This window comes from Hippichthys cyanospilos, chromosome 20, assembly GCF_059441005.1.
Source record: "Hippichthys cyanospilos isolate Australia breed blue-spotted pipefish chromosome 20, RoL_Hcya_1.0, whole genome shotgun sequence".
Lineage (NCBI taxonomy): Eukaryota > Metazoa > Chordata > Actinopteri > Syngnathiformes > Syngnathidae > Hippichthys > Hippichthys cyanospilos.
The window spans coordinates 6,548,186-6,563,171 of record NC_142388.1 but is presented as its reverse complement, the minus strand read 5'-3'; the positions used below and the strand labels follow the sequence as shown (position 1 = coordinate 6,563,171).

Sequence of the window (14,986 nt, the reverse complement as noted above, 5' to 3'; positions counted from 1 at the left end):
TCACTTCCTTTCAATCAGCCCCACGGTGAATTTGTTTCCTTTTTTTTTCTCCTTTTGGAGTGCATACTCTTTTAGTGTTTAGTGTTTACCTTTTAGTGGAAGGCGACGTCTTCGTTTGCGCGGCGTCCTGAGAAGAATTTTGGTCTCTGTAAAAGTCACACTCCTGCATTTAAACAAGATTACGTTCAGTTGAGGGATTTTTTTTTTCTTCTTCCGAACTATATTTCAAATCTCAGAAGATTAATGTGAGATGTTTACCAGACGTTGCTGTAGGATGCTCAGGTCCTCCGTCACGTCCTTCAGGAGCAACTTCAATTTGGTGCTGGTCACATGGAGCTTCTCCTGAGCCTCTTTGCTGCCCTCGTCACCGTCTTCCGGCTGCAGTTGAGACCACATAGTCTGGAGCGAAGCCTGCTGGGTCTGCCTCTCATGTAGCTCCTCCAGCAGGGCCTGAAAGGCACAATTGTTCAGCAACATAAGTAAGATGCATCCCTTTCTTGTACTGTCTTTTGATATTACATGTGTTGAGGTTCCTTCAAGGGCACTTGGACAATCCTGCCAACAACCGGCCCCAAAGTTCACATTATGGTCCAAAGCAGAACAAGCAATCTACTCTATGTTGGTAGAATGCGAGATTCCACTCTAACAGTTCTCGACCCAATTTCACAATTTTGTGTCCTGGAGGAGGGTCCAATAGTTTGGTTTATGAAATAGAGGAGCATGATTTCAATAACCCAGGGAAGTCTTCCCAGCAATGATGGGCAATATTTATCAGGATTAGATTCAATTCCAAATCAGCTCATGCCACAGCAATGTGACCACCCGCTCCATCAAATGAGATGAAACAAGAGCTGTATGGGGCGTTACACGTAAGATTTAAAAAATGCTCAGTTTTGCTGATAGTGCGACATAAAGTCCATAGAACATCCAGTGCTGTGAAGAGATCAGCCAATTGATGTAGAAAACAACAAAAAAGTCATTAGTCATCAGTCATTTACTTTCTTTAACAGATGCAGTTGCAAGCTTTTATCTTCTGTTGTATTTGAGACGGTTGTAAAATAACAGTTAACTAAAACATCATTCATCCAGCGACTCACTTTTGGACTTTTGTTGCCAGCCAGATCTGGGTGCTTTGCATTGATGTAGTAGGCTAAACTTGAGCTCCCTCTGTAGTACGCAAGCCCTTTTCATAAAAATGCATCTCTTTATCAAGAATGTTGTTGAGGTGTTTTTATAATGTAAGACTTAGCATTCATCTCGAACGCTTCTCGTTTTCTGTTCTCCCAAACGAACCAAGAGCTCATCATGAGCTTCTTCCGATTGCGTGACCGGCTTTATGTTGTCTAGCGGCAATTGTGTTGTGAAAACCGCACATCATAAAATTGTCTTGATTGGCAAGGCAGTACGTCCACTTTCCAGAGACTAACAAATGTGCTTACCGTGAGGGAATGATGGTGCTGTTTAAGAATTTGGACAGGTGTCTCCGGATCCCTGATGTCCACTGCGTAGCGTCTGTTCTCAGCGTGGGCCAGCCACAGCAGCAGAGAGCGGAGCCTCTCATGAAACTCCTGTATGATGGATGACTTTAGATGAGTGCCTCCAAGGAGGGTGTGTTCTCACACATCTGTTGGTTTGTTTTTCCTTCTGCTGGATTGCATAATATCTTGGACCCACTTAAATGTCCAATAAATAATAGTGTTAAAAGTGGCATTGTTAATAAATATACTTTTTGCGGTAAACACTTCACACACATCTGAATCGTTGAGAAGACCCACCAGTTTGTCTGCGGCTAATTTCTGAACGCAACCGATTAATGTAACAATAATTTACACTTCTTCCAACCTGGCAGCGCATCAGGGTCCTTCTCAAACCGGCCTCCCACCGGTGAAGAAGCGTAGAAGCTCGGCTCCAGGCTTGGTTCAAATCAAGCAGCCTCTCCCGCTGCTCCGGGACTTGCAGAGCACGCAGGTTGACGGACAGCATGACAGGCTTGTAGTGTGAAAACATCTTCTGAATTTCCTTAAAGGGACAGTGTGTAAGATTTTCATTAAAAAGGAATAAATTAAATGAGTGTAACTTTCAAAATCTTGAAAATGAATGTGTTCTTAAAGACCAACAGTATGTTTCAAAAATCCTCATAGGTCTAGTTTGAATTCATGAAATTATATTACATGGCGGGTGGAACTTCTCTGGAGGAGGCCATGTTTGTTATAGCTATGGACAAAGGTAAACACAGCACCTGCAGCGCCCCCTGCTGTCCGCAATGAAAAACGGCCTAAAGCTTACCCACTACCCCTTTAAAAAAAAAAAAAAAAAAGTGCATGCAAAATCATTTTCAATCAGCAGCGCTCATGATGAATACATTCGCTAAGTATGAAAGCGTTGTCCCCTAAATTGTTTTGATTGCAGTCGTCTTTGTTAGCAAGATAAGTCAAAAACAGAAATGACAACCCCTTGCATCATTGCAAATGTAAAATCTCTGCTTTTTGTGGGACTACAAAAAAGTCTTTTTGTTGCAATCAACAGTCTACAAACAGCTACCAAAAACAGGAGGGATAAAAATAACCCAATTATGGGTTGAAAATAACCCAGTTATGGGTTAAAAATGGCAACATTAAAAATAGGTCATTTTGTAGAAAACAAACCAGAAGTTGGGTCAAACTGGCTCAAATATTGGGCCGGTCAGTTTTTTTTCTTTTTTGACACAATAAAGTAATTTTTGAAACATCGGTTAAAAATAACCTGTACGAAACCTTTGGGGGATTTTGCACAACAAAATATTGAGGGACCAACCCAAATTTTAGGGTCAAATGAAACCCCCCCCCCCCGCCAAAAATAGGCCAGTCCCTTTTCGACCCAACTTTTCTCGACTCAACTCTTCTGTGTGACACCATAAAAGCAACTGGGTAAAAAGTAACCCAATTATGGCTCAAAAAGGCATCAAATCACACTGGAGTCAAATGAATAACACACAATCCGGCCCATTTTGGGGGATTTGGGACTAAACCTAATTTTCTATCTGCCCAGTAATTGGGTAATTTTTGTTCCCTACCTTCATTTCCTTAGCTGTGGTTGCCATGTCAACAATCCTGTTGCTTGAGCACGACTGCTGGAGGCGGTCGATTTCCGGACGAATGTTGTCCAACCAGGAAATGACATCATGGAGGTCAGATGTGACATTTTGTGGATCCTGCCGCTCAGCGTCTTCCTCATTCCTTGACTGAGCCTGGAGAAGCTCCCAGCGTTCAATCACCCCTGGGAGAACACGCAAATCAGTCGAGGGAGCCTCTCAGAAAAACACATTTCCAACACGATCAAAAATCGAAGATTTCGTTGTTCTTTGGAGGCACTGCTCACCCGACTGTTTATCTGAGGAATCCAAATTGGTGAAACCGATTTCTGGCTGCTCCTGGTCATTCAGAATCAGAGAAACTCTTTTGATATCTTCGATGTTGTCACTGCACTGGGACAGTTGATTCAACTGGAGAGAAAATAATACTCGTTTTCATTTTTTTGTGTTGGGGTTGACCTGCCTCTAGAAACAGCAGAATTTGTTTCTATTGATAAGCCTCCGTTAATTGTAATCATTGTGAAACTTACATAGATCTGCTTTACAGGGGTGCTGGTTTTGGTGGGTGCAGCTTCGATGTTGCATACATCTGCATCCGTTTCTTGATCTCCTGATGCTTGCCATATCGGAGATTTATAGATATCCATTGACCTGCCTGATACTGAAAAAACAATAATTTAGAGTGAACACACAGGAAATAATCATTTTAAAATTAAAAACACTCCAAAAACAGTTGCGTCGATTGTAACCCAATCTGGGTTGAAAAAACTATTCCAATACTTTCTTTCCGGATTGTTTTGCACAAAACAATTCAAATTCTGAATTCTCCCCAAAATGTTGTGGGGAATGAATAAATTAGTCTAAAATGTGCAGTTATGTGAAATAAAAAGGCAAGTTTTTTTTTTTTAATAAAGCTCGAATATATTAAATAAAAATAACGTAACTGATTTAACCTGGCTTTTTGAGTTAAATGATTAACCCCCAAAATTGGGTCAAACTGACCAAACTGGTATCAATTCTTTTTTTTTTTAATAAATAATTTGCTTATTTTTTATTTCATTTTATTTCCTTGAGGGGGCGGAGCTACATGGTGCCCAGGTGTGGCTACCACATTTAGGGAAAAATACAAAAGTACAGCCTGACACTCGTACGACTTTAAACGTATCGTCACCTTTAAGTCAAACAAACCTCATTAGCATTTTTTATTCCCGTGCTTATCTGATTGGACCGAATATTGGTGAAACAAATGTGTCCTGTCAAGCTACAGCTGGAAACATTAAAATGAGCGTAAAACGGGCAGATGACTTCAGAGGCATTTGTAAAACCTAAGTGGACGCATTAGAATGTGGTAAAAGTCAGCAGAAGGGGACAGTAAATGGAAGCTAATGCTGTTTAATGACATCATTATGTTGTTTAATAGAAGTTTCGTGTGTAAAAGCTCACGAGTATTGGCAGGGAAGAGAGAGGAGGAGAAAAAAAATCATTAATTTTGGAGGCTTTGTGGAGAAACATGAAGAGGAGATCTTGAGGAAATAGTAAGGTCAAGCTTGTAGTGAACGGATCTGAAAGCATCGCGCTGACCCAGTCTGTGTAGCTTTTTCAATCAGGAATGTGTCAATGGAAAGAAAAATGAAAATTTCGCTTGGCTTCGCATGCTTTTCCGAAGAGCAGCGATGTAAGTGAAGCAAAGGGACGGGAGACTCAAGTGAGCCAGAAAATGCTGAAAGATTTTCGTCTTGGAGGGGGAAAAAAAAAAAAAAAAAAGATTGATCCACACATGAACGGCCCAATAAACCAGCAACATCTTTGGGAAAGCAGCCGGCAGCAGATGTGCAGAATCCTCAATTCTAATCTAATTCTGTTTTTAATCTCCTTTGCAGCATCCAATCAAATATCGCTATGGAAACATTTTTGAATGCCTGAAAATTCATAAATGAAGCAAATGATCTTGATCATAGAAGAAAAAAAATGTGCCTCCCTTTGGGAAAACAAATTCAATAACAGAATCAAGGTCAAGAAGTGTATTTTATGGCAGTATTATGTACACAATGACGTCCTTTTAAAAAATGCAACAACTGACCTTTTTTGTAATTTACACTTTGTTTACAAAAGTGGGTACATGAATACATGTTAACCCTTGTGCACACGCTTTGCAAACTATACACATTGCATTTTTCCCCTAATTTTGTAAATACTTTTATAATAAAGAGGTTTTTTTAAAAATATTTTTTCCTCTAACCACTCAAATTGTTCAGTGGCATCAGTTCTACCCTCACATGTAGGTTAAATTTATTAACACCCACAAAAAAATGGTAAAAATGGTATGGTCTGTCTGTTGTCTGTGCCCTGATGATGATGCTTTAAGAAGAAGCTATCAACTGGTCTCTATCGCCACCTATGGTCTTTAGGTGAAACACAAGTCAACAAAGAATTTTCTGTTTGAACGCCGCTCAACATAATGTTGCAAATATCAGGAAAAACCATGCAATAAATTGCATTAAAATGCATCTCAGAAATTGTAATTATAATGGTTTTATATGGTCCAAAATTTGGACAATAATTATCTTTGTACACAAAATCTCGAACGTTCAACTGCAATCACCTAGAAATGTCAAAATCGTAGCCTTTTGCAATTTTACATGTTTTTCCATTTAACATATATAGCTGTCACTTGCAGTGAATGATTTAAGGCACTCGTTCCTGGCATTCCTTGTGTTCCTTCGAAGCGTTCAGTAATTGTTATTCCTACCTGACAAGGCACTGAAGTAAATTCCCTCTTCGTCATTCCCTTCGTCATCGTCGTCATCCTCATGGGATGACGACCCTCCGACATCCCCGGTGTGGTCCCATTCTAACGGAAGCGAATCCACGCTGACGGGCGTCTCCCGCCCTGAATGCTCCAGCGGAAAAGCCAGCAGGTGCAAGGGTGTGGTCGGGAGGCTTCCTTGGCTCCGCCCGAGCCAGGGCCGTCCAATCAGCTCCAAGCTTGACTCCAAAGAATAGCTGGTGCCAGAGCATTCTGGTTCTTCTGTGATCATCTGCAGAACAACGTACGTATGAAGGCCTTAGTATATAATCTGACAACCTAAGATGAATTAATCAAAATATACTGTAAAAACATATAGATATTTCACAAATAATAAAATTTGACCTCACCGGGGGCTGGCTGAGACGTTGATGGAAGCGAACCAGTCGGCTGAAAACCTCCTGGCAGTAGGTGTGAAGCTCCTCCAGTTCCTCCTCGATCAATGCGGCATCCTGCGGTGAACTCTTCTGGATGAGACTTTCCCCGAACACGATTAGCCCATCGATTCGCTCAGTGTTGAAGATGATCTCCTTCTGGAAACTCTGCACAAAGAAAGATAACGGAAGGAGTCAAGTCTTGGGAACAGGGTCCTGTCGTCTCTCATCTTAGCCGTCACGTCATACTTTAGAACCAGCTGGGTCCAACAACGGGTAAAACAACGCACATAACAAAAACATTGGGTTGTTTGTGGGTTACTTATTTGCTTTGAGTCAAAAGGAATAACCCACAAACTAACTCATATAGTATTTGGGGGGTTATTCAAGGAGCAGTTACTTTGAACAGCGTAGTCCATGTACTCACACTAAGCTGCTGTATCTTCTGATGGACGTCACTCTCTGAAAAGTGCTCAACGTTTGTAAGCTGCAGGTCCAGTTCTGTCAGCCATACCAGCATGCTCTCCCGAGTGCCTTCGAATTCTTCTCTCTGACTGGTAAAATGCTGGAAGAAAAGTAAAGATGGAGGGAAGGATTTTGGACTTCTTTTCTCCATGGTGTGGTGTGGAATGCAGTTAATTTGGGAAAAAAATGAGTACCTTGAGTCTGCGGAGGATAGCAGAGGCTCGTCGGTGCAGAATCTCCCAACGCCGATTGCCCTCGTGGACCATAGCTTTGAGCTGGCTGGCGCGGTCCGTACGGTTCTCCCGAGCCAGGCGGCAGTACTGGTTGTTGATGAGTTCTAACTGGGTCAGTCGCTCATGCACTTGCCTTTGGAAACTCTAAAAGGGACATGGGAATAATTATGCATTTAAATTAAAGACCTAATCGAGAGCGGCCGTGATTTATTTCATTGTTGTGTGAGAGTCCAACTCCAGTTTTTAAATATTCAAGTATATCTGCATATACTAATTACACTATACGAAACGTATCAAACGTCAGTCCTCTCCACTTGCCTCAAATTTCTTCAGCTCCTCCTTGGCAACTGCGTAAAGAACATCTCCGGAGTTAGGGTTAGCAGCAGTCTTCTCAGCCATCTTAAGCCAGTCCTCAAACTGCGAATAGTCCTCGAGGAACTTGCGCCACAGTCTCCATGTTTCCTCAATCCTACAAGAAGTCATGAGACAGAAATTCCGGGAGTCATTTTGTGAAAGCGGTGTATCAGACGCTTTTAATAAAAGAAGCTTTTTATTCCCGTGGTGGAAGTTGAAAAGTCTTTGAAACTTCTAGAACCCTTTTCAAAGCATAACTGTCATTACACAGTGATAAATACAATTCCGGGTCTGTCTGGTGGTTTGAATCATGCGCCTTCACGTCTTTGGGTACTTCCAGAGCTGGGGCATCACGCAAACTATTTGCAGAAGGCTTTCACGGCTGTTTCACATTTTGTTCACACCCCCTGTTGAAGGTTTGAGGCTTCCGGTGTGTCAAAATCACTACGCACGGAACATTCTAAGATGATAGATTTGAGGTCCTACCTGAGTCGCCTGTCTAGAGCCATGGCACAGATGGTCCTCCAGCGCTGGTCAAGGCTTCGACTGGTTTCCTGCAGGGAGTCGCTTTCCACCTCGTAGGCGCCAACGGCATCTTCATCCCTCAGCAAAATGTCGCACAAGTTCAGGACAGACGTTACGCCTTCCGTATGCTCCTCTATGTCCCGTTGAAGTTCCTGAACAAACACATGGGCGGCGGACATTGCTTCAAGTCCACAAACACAAGGAAGAGGAAAAACCTGCGCAGCTGCATGAGCCAACCGCTCCCAAAATTAAACAATGGCGCCATCGCAGTTAATTATTAATCGAAACAAAAAGGAGTGTCAACTAAACAGCAACAAATAGACAAAAAAAAAAAGTGTGAATGTGTATGTGTTCTACCTGCTGCTCATTCAGCTTTTTTTGTATCTCCTGGTGATGACACACACTGTAGGTAATGGGCCTGGATAGTTCAGCCTCCACACGTGAAAGCCAGGATCGGAGATTACTCATGTTTTTATCCAGTTGCTGAACTCTCATCAAGGTCTCCTTCAACTTTGACACTCTTAACACAAACACAACAAACTTCAAGTTCTTCTATTTCTTTGAAATGCAAGAAGAGGTTTTTAAAGTATGCGCTTCACAGGGGTGGTAGAGCAATTTGACTGAAATAAACAAATTATCATTTTTTCCCTATCCTACCAAACCAATCAAGCTCTGTCAAAATCAAATGTCGTAATTCTGATTTACCTGTGAGAAAATAGATCCAGGAAAAAAAGGAAACAAAGAGCTCAAGCTGATATGAAGAAAGTAGATTTGGAATTTGAATGAGTTTTGGAATTGTGCATTTAGATCTTTTTAAAAGACGCATACACATTATTTTCCTTGTCTTTAAACATTGCTCACAGAAAAAAAATATTTTACAGAGATATAGTCCAGTTATTAAACAATTTTCAGGTGTAAGGGGTTATTTTATATCAACTCATCCATTTTCTGACCCTCTTTTAGCATGCAACTTGATAGATGAATAAATAAATACATAATAAACACTTTAAAAACACTTTTTGTCACTTGCTTTCAACATGACATTACATATGCTCAAGGCTCGGGTAACAACCAATGGCAGCTCAGCTTGTGAACCTCACATGACTAAACCCAAAACAACAAGTTAATTTAGTCAAAAGCAAGTAAAAAAAAAGTATTTTTAAAAGTCCTAATTATTAAATGTTTACTTTTTACTGCTTAAAACGGCCAAGTTAGTGTACTATCCCTTTAAGTATTTTTGGCTGTGAACCCCGACAAGAAGATAAAACATTTAACAAGGGGAGGGGGAAGATGTTAAAAGGGCTTCCATTTGAATCCTCAGGTGTCTTCCATTGGACCCCCCGCAGTCTCTGTGGCAACAGACCCCTGACTGGTGCCATAGTAACGCTTGGGACAATAGAAGCTCTCCGTCGAAACTTAAAAAGCTTGAAGTGTGCCCCATTCGGGCGTTTGAGTTAATTCCCCCATTTGATCCCTTTCTCTCCTGTTGAGGACCATCGAGGCTTTTTGGAGATGGAGATGCTCTCAGCCCAAATAATGAACACTAAAAACAACTCCGAATCCTTGTAATGCTCCTAACATTTCAAATTTAATGGTGGTGAAATAAAGACACTAAGTATAGTGAGTGTAAATTCCCCTTCTACTAAATATCTTCTAGCGCTCATTGGCCTTATCTAACCTTAGACAGCTCAACAAAAGCCAGAAGCAGAGGCCGAACAAAGACACAAAAACCCGGTCAGGGGTCCATTCTGAGAAGGACAAGAGCAGAATGGGTGAAGGGAAAAGCTGCAGGATCTGTGGGGAGATTTGCTAGGTGGACAACTATACACACAGAAAATCGCAATACATTTGAATGAGGATTTCTTTGGTAAAACTGGCCTTGGCTAATCCGGTCACTCCCATTTGTTTTCAATGTACACCATTTTATAAAAAGGTATAAATCGATGAGGCTAAATTTAATGACATTGTTGCCACTACTTGGCCAGTGTATTCCGTCGGATGAGTCACTGTTTACCAAGTCAAAGCACCGATAACGCTCTGCTTCTTGTAACAAAAGACAGCAGTTTAACAACGTGGAGCAAACGGACGTCCAGCATCTTAAAAAGCGATTAGTAGAATTTATGGTCAGTGGTTCTTTGTCTCCTAGCCAATGAGGTTGTACTTATACTTTGGCTATGATGACTTCAGGGAATGTTTTGGATAAATATGTGATCTTTTGTGAGCAAACTGCAAACAATGCCACATTGTTGTTGCCGTCCATATTTTGCCGAGGGTGTCCCCCTAGAATGCTCTTTTTGAATCGAGCTTTCAGGATCGCTGATATAATTGATGCCGACAGACCACTCCCCTTCTCCTGCCGCCCCCCCCTCCCCTGACAGATAGACATGGCGGGTGTAGTCTATATGGGCAGTGGGACATATGGTCCTGTCTGAGATCCTGAAGTTTTTTTTTTTCTTGTTGCGGTGGCTGGGACGAGTATGCAGCGCCATCAGGAGATTTAAGCAGCTGCTCCTGCACACAATGTCTTGCGGGGGTCTCCTGGATTGGGGGAGGGGCTTAACCTGCTTTGCAAACATCGCAGGTCATGTGTTTCTGACAGCTGCAGAGCAGAGGGAGCAACAGCAGGTGGATAGACAGACTCGCATTAAATCTATTGTGCTTTTTCAAGGAGAATTGTTAAGTATATTTCTTCTTTTGGTAGCTTTGTTGAAATTAGCCCGTTTTGAGGGGCGGTTCAGACTCAGAAATGAGATACTAGTTCCCGCCCCCAATTAGTGTCGAGCCGATGGCGAATAGAGTCATTACCATGATGATTATTGTTTAAAAAAAGGAAAATTTTAACATCTGATATATTTTTGATTTGAACAATAAATTGTTGTGTATCAAATAGGCCAATTATTAGTGTCAAATGGCGGCATCCAAGACTTCTGAAACTACTTTACGAAAGACTTTGCTGACCATGGGAACACTTTCCACTTATTGTTTTTGTTCAAAATCAAATCAATGAGTGAAACTTTAACTTTTCAGTTGATCTGAACCGGCGCAAAACATTTTTTAATTTAGGGATCAATTTAGTACCTGTTTATTTAGTTTTAATTTGACTTTTTAACCCACGCTAATGATGTTATGAGCTCCTTGAACTGATTGTTACCATTTCAAAATAAATGTGTGTAATAACAAAATAAATGAATGATTTTGCAATTCGAAGACATTTCAAAGAGTTGTAGGTTTTTTCTATGCAAATTGAAATCAAATATTAGCTCCAAATGATCAATTCTTGGCTTTCTTGACCACTAATCAGTGCTGCCGCCGACTCTCCCTGTCCATTTCTGCCAATTGGCATCAACCTACGTTGACTCTTGGAAACGGACATTCAGCTTGCGTACTCACCTGGCCTCGATATGACTGAAAAGTTTGCGCCATCTCTGATTAACCTCTTCCAGGGTGCCGCGCACTTGAGTCTGCTTAGCTTCGTCGCTAGCTAACAGCAGCTGCTCTCCCAGGTGCTTCAAGTGGCTTTTATTCTCACTGAATAAATTGATTTCCTCCATGCAATCCTACAGAAAAAATACGCATAAAATCAGACACTTAAAGATTGATACCTCAGGAAAAACACGCTGCTAATTTCCCTCTCTCGCGATACACAAATCGGCAGATCTTCACTTTTCAGCAGAACTATTTTGTCAACTGAAAGGTCCAAAAAAAACAAACAAAAAAACTCCAAACCACTCAAAGGACAACTGTTGTGTATGAACAAAGCCATTCCATTCCAGGGCGCCATCTGCTACAATAAGCATTGACCATGTTGCCTATATATGGATCTTAATAAACGCTATGCCAGCAATGTGCATAGCCTTATTTAAAATGGGAGCACATTTAATTGCTTTTGTGTGCATTCTATGGCACAATTAAAGCAGTTCATAAAGACGGCACAGAAAGCTCTAAAAAGAGGCCTGTTGTGGTTTTCCACAAACAAATAGAAATACCCCTCACTTACCTTTTTCAGCTTTTCCACCATTTCTTCAATGCTGAGCTCCGCACTATGGCACACCTTGTTCTCAATCTGGGAGAGCCAATCGCAGAACTCTTTGTTTTTGTCATTAAATATTGTCCAGGCGTTGAGGCGGTCGGCAATTTCCTGCTTGCGCAAGGACACCTAAGAATGAAATGTGATAATGTCAAGCGCACAGCGTGCATACTGAGAACGTTCTTTTCTGTCAAATTTCATTTTAAAAGACGTCAATTTCACAATGACGCATGTAGCGGCGTCTAAAGTTATGCAGTGTTGAAATGGCATAGGCAGTTTTAAATTGCCTCAGCATGTATTGGACTCTGAAATTGATTATAGGGCATAAACATAACAGTAACTCAACTGTGTGAATGATGAGCGATGATGTCATCGAACCAAAATGTCAGACCAATAACTTGAGGACTATAAATAACGCTAATCGTATTACATCAATCCCAGCATACTGTGAAATTATGCCCGTTGAATGGAATCTGGATGACATCATAGTAGAGTGATTGAAGTTTGTGTTTTGGGGCGATGCCATGACATCATCACTGCATCATTGCTTTTGTGTTAATTGTGTTTGATATGTTTGCACACTAGGCACCTCTTTCTATTATGAACATTGATAGAATTTTGGTCAATTATGTCATTCACTAACATCCATTTTTTTACTGGGTTGGCAATGAAGTTCTCATTCTCTGCCAATGACAGCATATAAGTAAAAAATAAAAAAAAGAACAATTTTAATTTAGACTGTAGTGAAGGAGTTATATATATTTAAAAAAAGATGAACAATAAACACCAGTTTCTGGATAACAGTTTTAGCACAATTGGTGCAAAGTTAACTAAATGAAATGTATCCTTTATAAGTTCCTTGAAATTCTTTTGCGATCTCTTGCCTTCTTTACCCCACTTAATTTTATGCTAAATTGCAGAAAATGCCACAAATATGGTCTAAGGTGTGACAAACGGAACATAGAGTATGTTTCTCTTTTGCTATACTAATCATTTAAGCTCTCAGTAATCAGCTAAGGGGGATCGGGTGGGGGGGGGGATTCTTCAATAGGGTCTGGCTGATTAACAAGGTCCATTTTCATAATGACAGCTTAAGGGCATAAAAACATCACATCGCACAGCAGAGACGGTGATGATCTTTTGTTAGGTCAAAAGTAGTTTGTTTGAAGGAGCTATATTTCACAGTTTCGTGGCGTTTATTCGATTCAAACGAGCCCTAGTTTTTGTTTTAATGCACAATTTGTGGCTCTCCTGGACCCTTGAGAATTAAGGGGGCATTCTGTTTGTGCCTCCCCCCTGAGAAAACAATGGCCGCTGCCCTCTGAATCACTTTAGCTCAGCCAGGCCATCTGGTTGTCAGAGCCATTCCAATGGCTTCCCCCAAAACATGCAACCTGTTAACTATATGGCAGCGAATAGCATGGCTCAAAACCAAGCTTCTAGGAGATGACAAGTCTCCCAGCGGCTCGCTAATCAGCACAAAGCAATTTTGGATGAGAATGACTTGAGATTGCTGTGCAATCCGTGCCTAATTTATTAAACTTTGGAACTACATTTTTCATGGTATCTCTAAGTTTATTTTATTCAGCAACTCCAGAAGATTGTGTAACTTTTTTGTGCATCAGTGTAATAAAAAAAAAAAACAGTTTGAAAATGAATCACCATAGCACAACATAGCAATAAATTGTGTAATGTTCCAATTATTTTGCTCTCAATTTGAAAAAAAGTGCTGTTCCTATTGCTGCATAGCTAAAAAGTTGTATTTGCTGATACTAGTAAATCAAAGGTAATTCATAAAAATGATGCAGATTTGACTGTGTGTAATCGTGTATGTTTTGTAATGATATCTCAGTGTATACATATTTAGACGATCACTACATAGTCGTTCATAGACATTACTACCAATACCAATATTATCTTTTAAGTATTATCTTTTAAATATTATCCCTTAAGTATTATTTCATTAAGATGAATAATATATTTATAAATTAGGAAAAAAAGTCTAACTTCTTAATCCATTTTGAACATGCACTCCAAAAAGTTGGGTCAAAAATAAACCAATTATGGGTCAAAAATTGACTGACCAGATATTTGGGTCAATTTGCTTATATTATGTAAAACAACCCAATTTTTGAGGAAGTCTTTTTTTTTTTAAGGACAATCATGTTGAAAAGCCTACTGAATAAAAAAGTATTTTAATATAAACATTATTTGACTGAAATATTTACAATTATTTTAAAACTGGTGAGGAATAAGGACTAATAAGGACTGACTCAATATTTGGGTCAATTTGATCCAACTTATTGGGTCATTTTGTGCTAAACAACACGGAAAGTTGGTTCAAACCGACCTAAATATTGGCACAGTCTTTATGACCCATAATTGGCTTATTTTTGACCTACCTGTTTTCAAAGTGTGGAAAACTTTTTGTCAGGTTGCTGCTGTACTTTTTTCTTTGTTATGATATTATTGTTGTTATTCAAATTGTAGTATTCTCATCTTCTTTTAAAATTTTGCATACTCTCTGAGGTGCCTTTACAAACTCTAATTGCAGACCCACTGTACTGTAAAAATTCAATTCCACACGCAGAAATGTAATAAGATTGACTTAATCTCAATATCTTCAAAGTAGCAGTAACCCCAAACTCATTAAAACTACCAAAATGTATTTTTATTAGAGTCCACGCAGCCCATGTAGTAGTATTTAACTGCAGAAATAAATAGCAAGTCCTTCAGATCTTCCGAAGGCAAACCTAGATGGCCACTCCAACATTTATGGTCCTACAAGTGCTGCCTGGAGAGCAGCAATTTAGTGAAACAAAACCAGATAATTGGACATCGTCCCGCTCTTGCTGTTGTTGCATTCGAGTCCCATAAACTGCTGCCAAGGTGGAGCAGGTGACAGCATCCATTTTCAAGTGGAGACCCAATTAGTACCAGTGTAAATTATCGTGCAGAGATCTTTGTTCACTGATGGGATGACATAACGGTTGGTTTTTCACGAACAAGAGTGTGTTTGTGCTGGAGCCAAAAGACTTAAATGTCGGAATTTGACCCTGTGTACATACTAAGATTGCATGCGCAAAATTACGTTCCGTGTGGTTAGTCGGCAAGCAGGTTGAGCTTGTTAAA

The 14,986-nt window shown here is 40.3% G+C and overlaps 1 protein-coding gene across 1 annotated transcript in view; it reads right to left on the bottom strand.

Annotated features, from left to right (window-relative positions):
• Positions 1 to 14,986, bottom strand: part of syne2a (spectrin repeat containing, nuclear envelope 2a) — a 43,954-nt gene that overhangs the window by 2,403 nt on the left and 26,565 nt on the right. Inside the window, exons 50-65 of the mRNA XM_088403941.1 lie at positions 11,825 to 11,983; positions 11,218 to 11,384; positions 8,185 to 8,347; positions 7,789 to 7,979; positions 7,267 to 7,417; positions 6,910 to 7,092; positions 6,678 to 6,815; positions 6,227 to 6,418; positions 5,820 to 6,108; positions 3,601 to 3,725; positions 3,358 to 3,481; positions 3,053 to 3,255; positions 1,843 to 2,019; positions 1,440 to 1,568; positions 259 to 450; positions 90 to 163 (exon numbers count right to left, since the gene is read on the bottom strand). Of these exons, the coding sequence (XP_088260067.1) occupies positions 90 to 163; positions 259 to 450; positions 1,440 to 1,568; positions 1,843 to 2,019; positions 3,053 to 3,255; positions 3,358 to 3,481; positions 3,601 to 3,725; positions 5,820 to 6,108; positions 6,227 to 6,418; positions 6,678 to 6,815; positions 6,910 to 7,092; positions 7,267 to 7,417; positions 7,789 to 7,979; positions 8,185 to 8,347; positions 11,218 to 11,384; positions 11,825 to 11,983 (2,657 nt within the window). The remainder of the gene's footprint in view (positions 1 to 89; positions 164 to 258; positions 451 to 1,439; positions 1,569 to 1,842; positions 2,020 to 3,052; positions 3,256 to 3,357; positions 3,482 to 3,600; positions 3,726 to 5,819; positions 6,109 to 6,226; positions 6,419 to 6,677; positions 6,816 to 6,909; positions 7,093 to 7,266; positions 7,418 to 7,788; positions 7,980 to 8,184; positions 8,348 to 11,217; positions 11,385 to 11,824; positions 11,984 to 14,986) is intronic.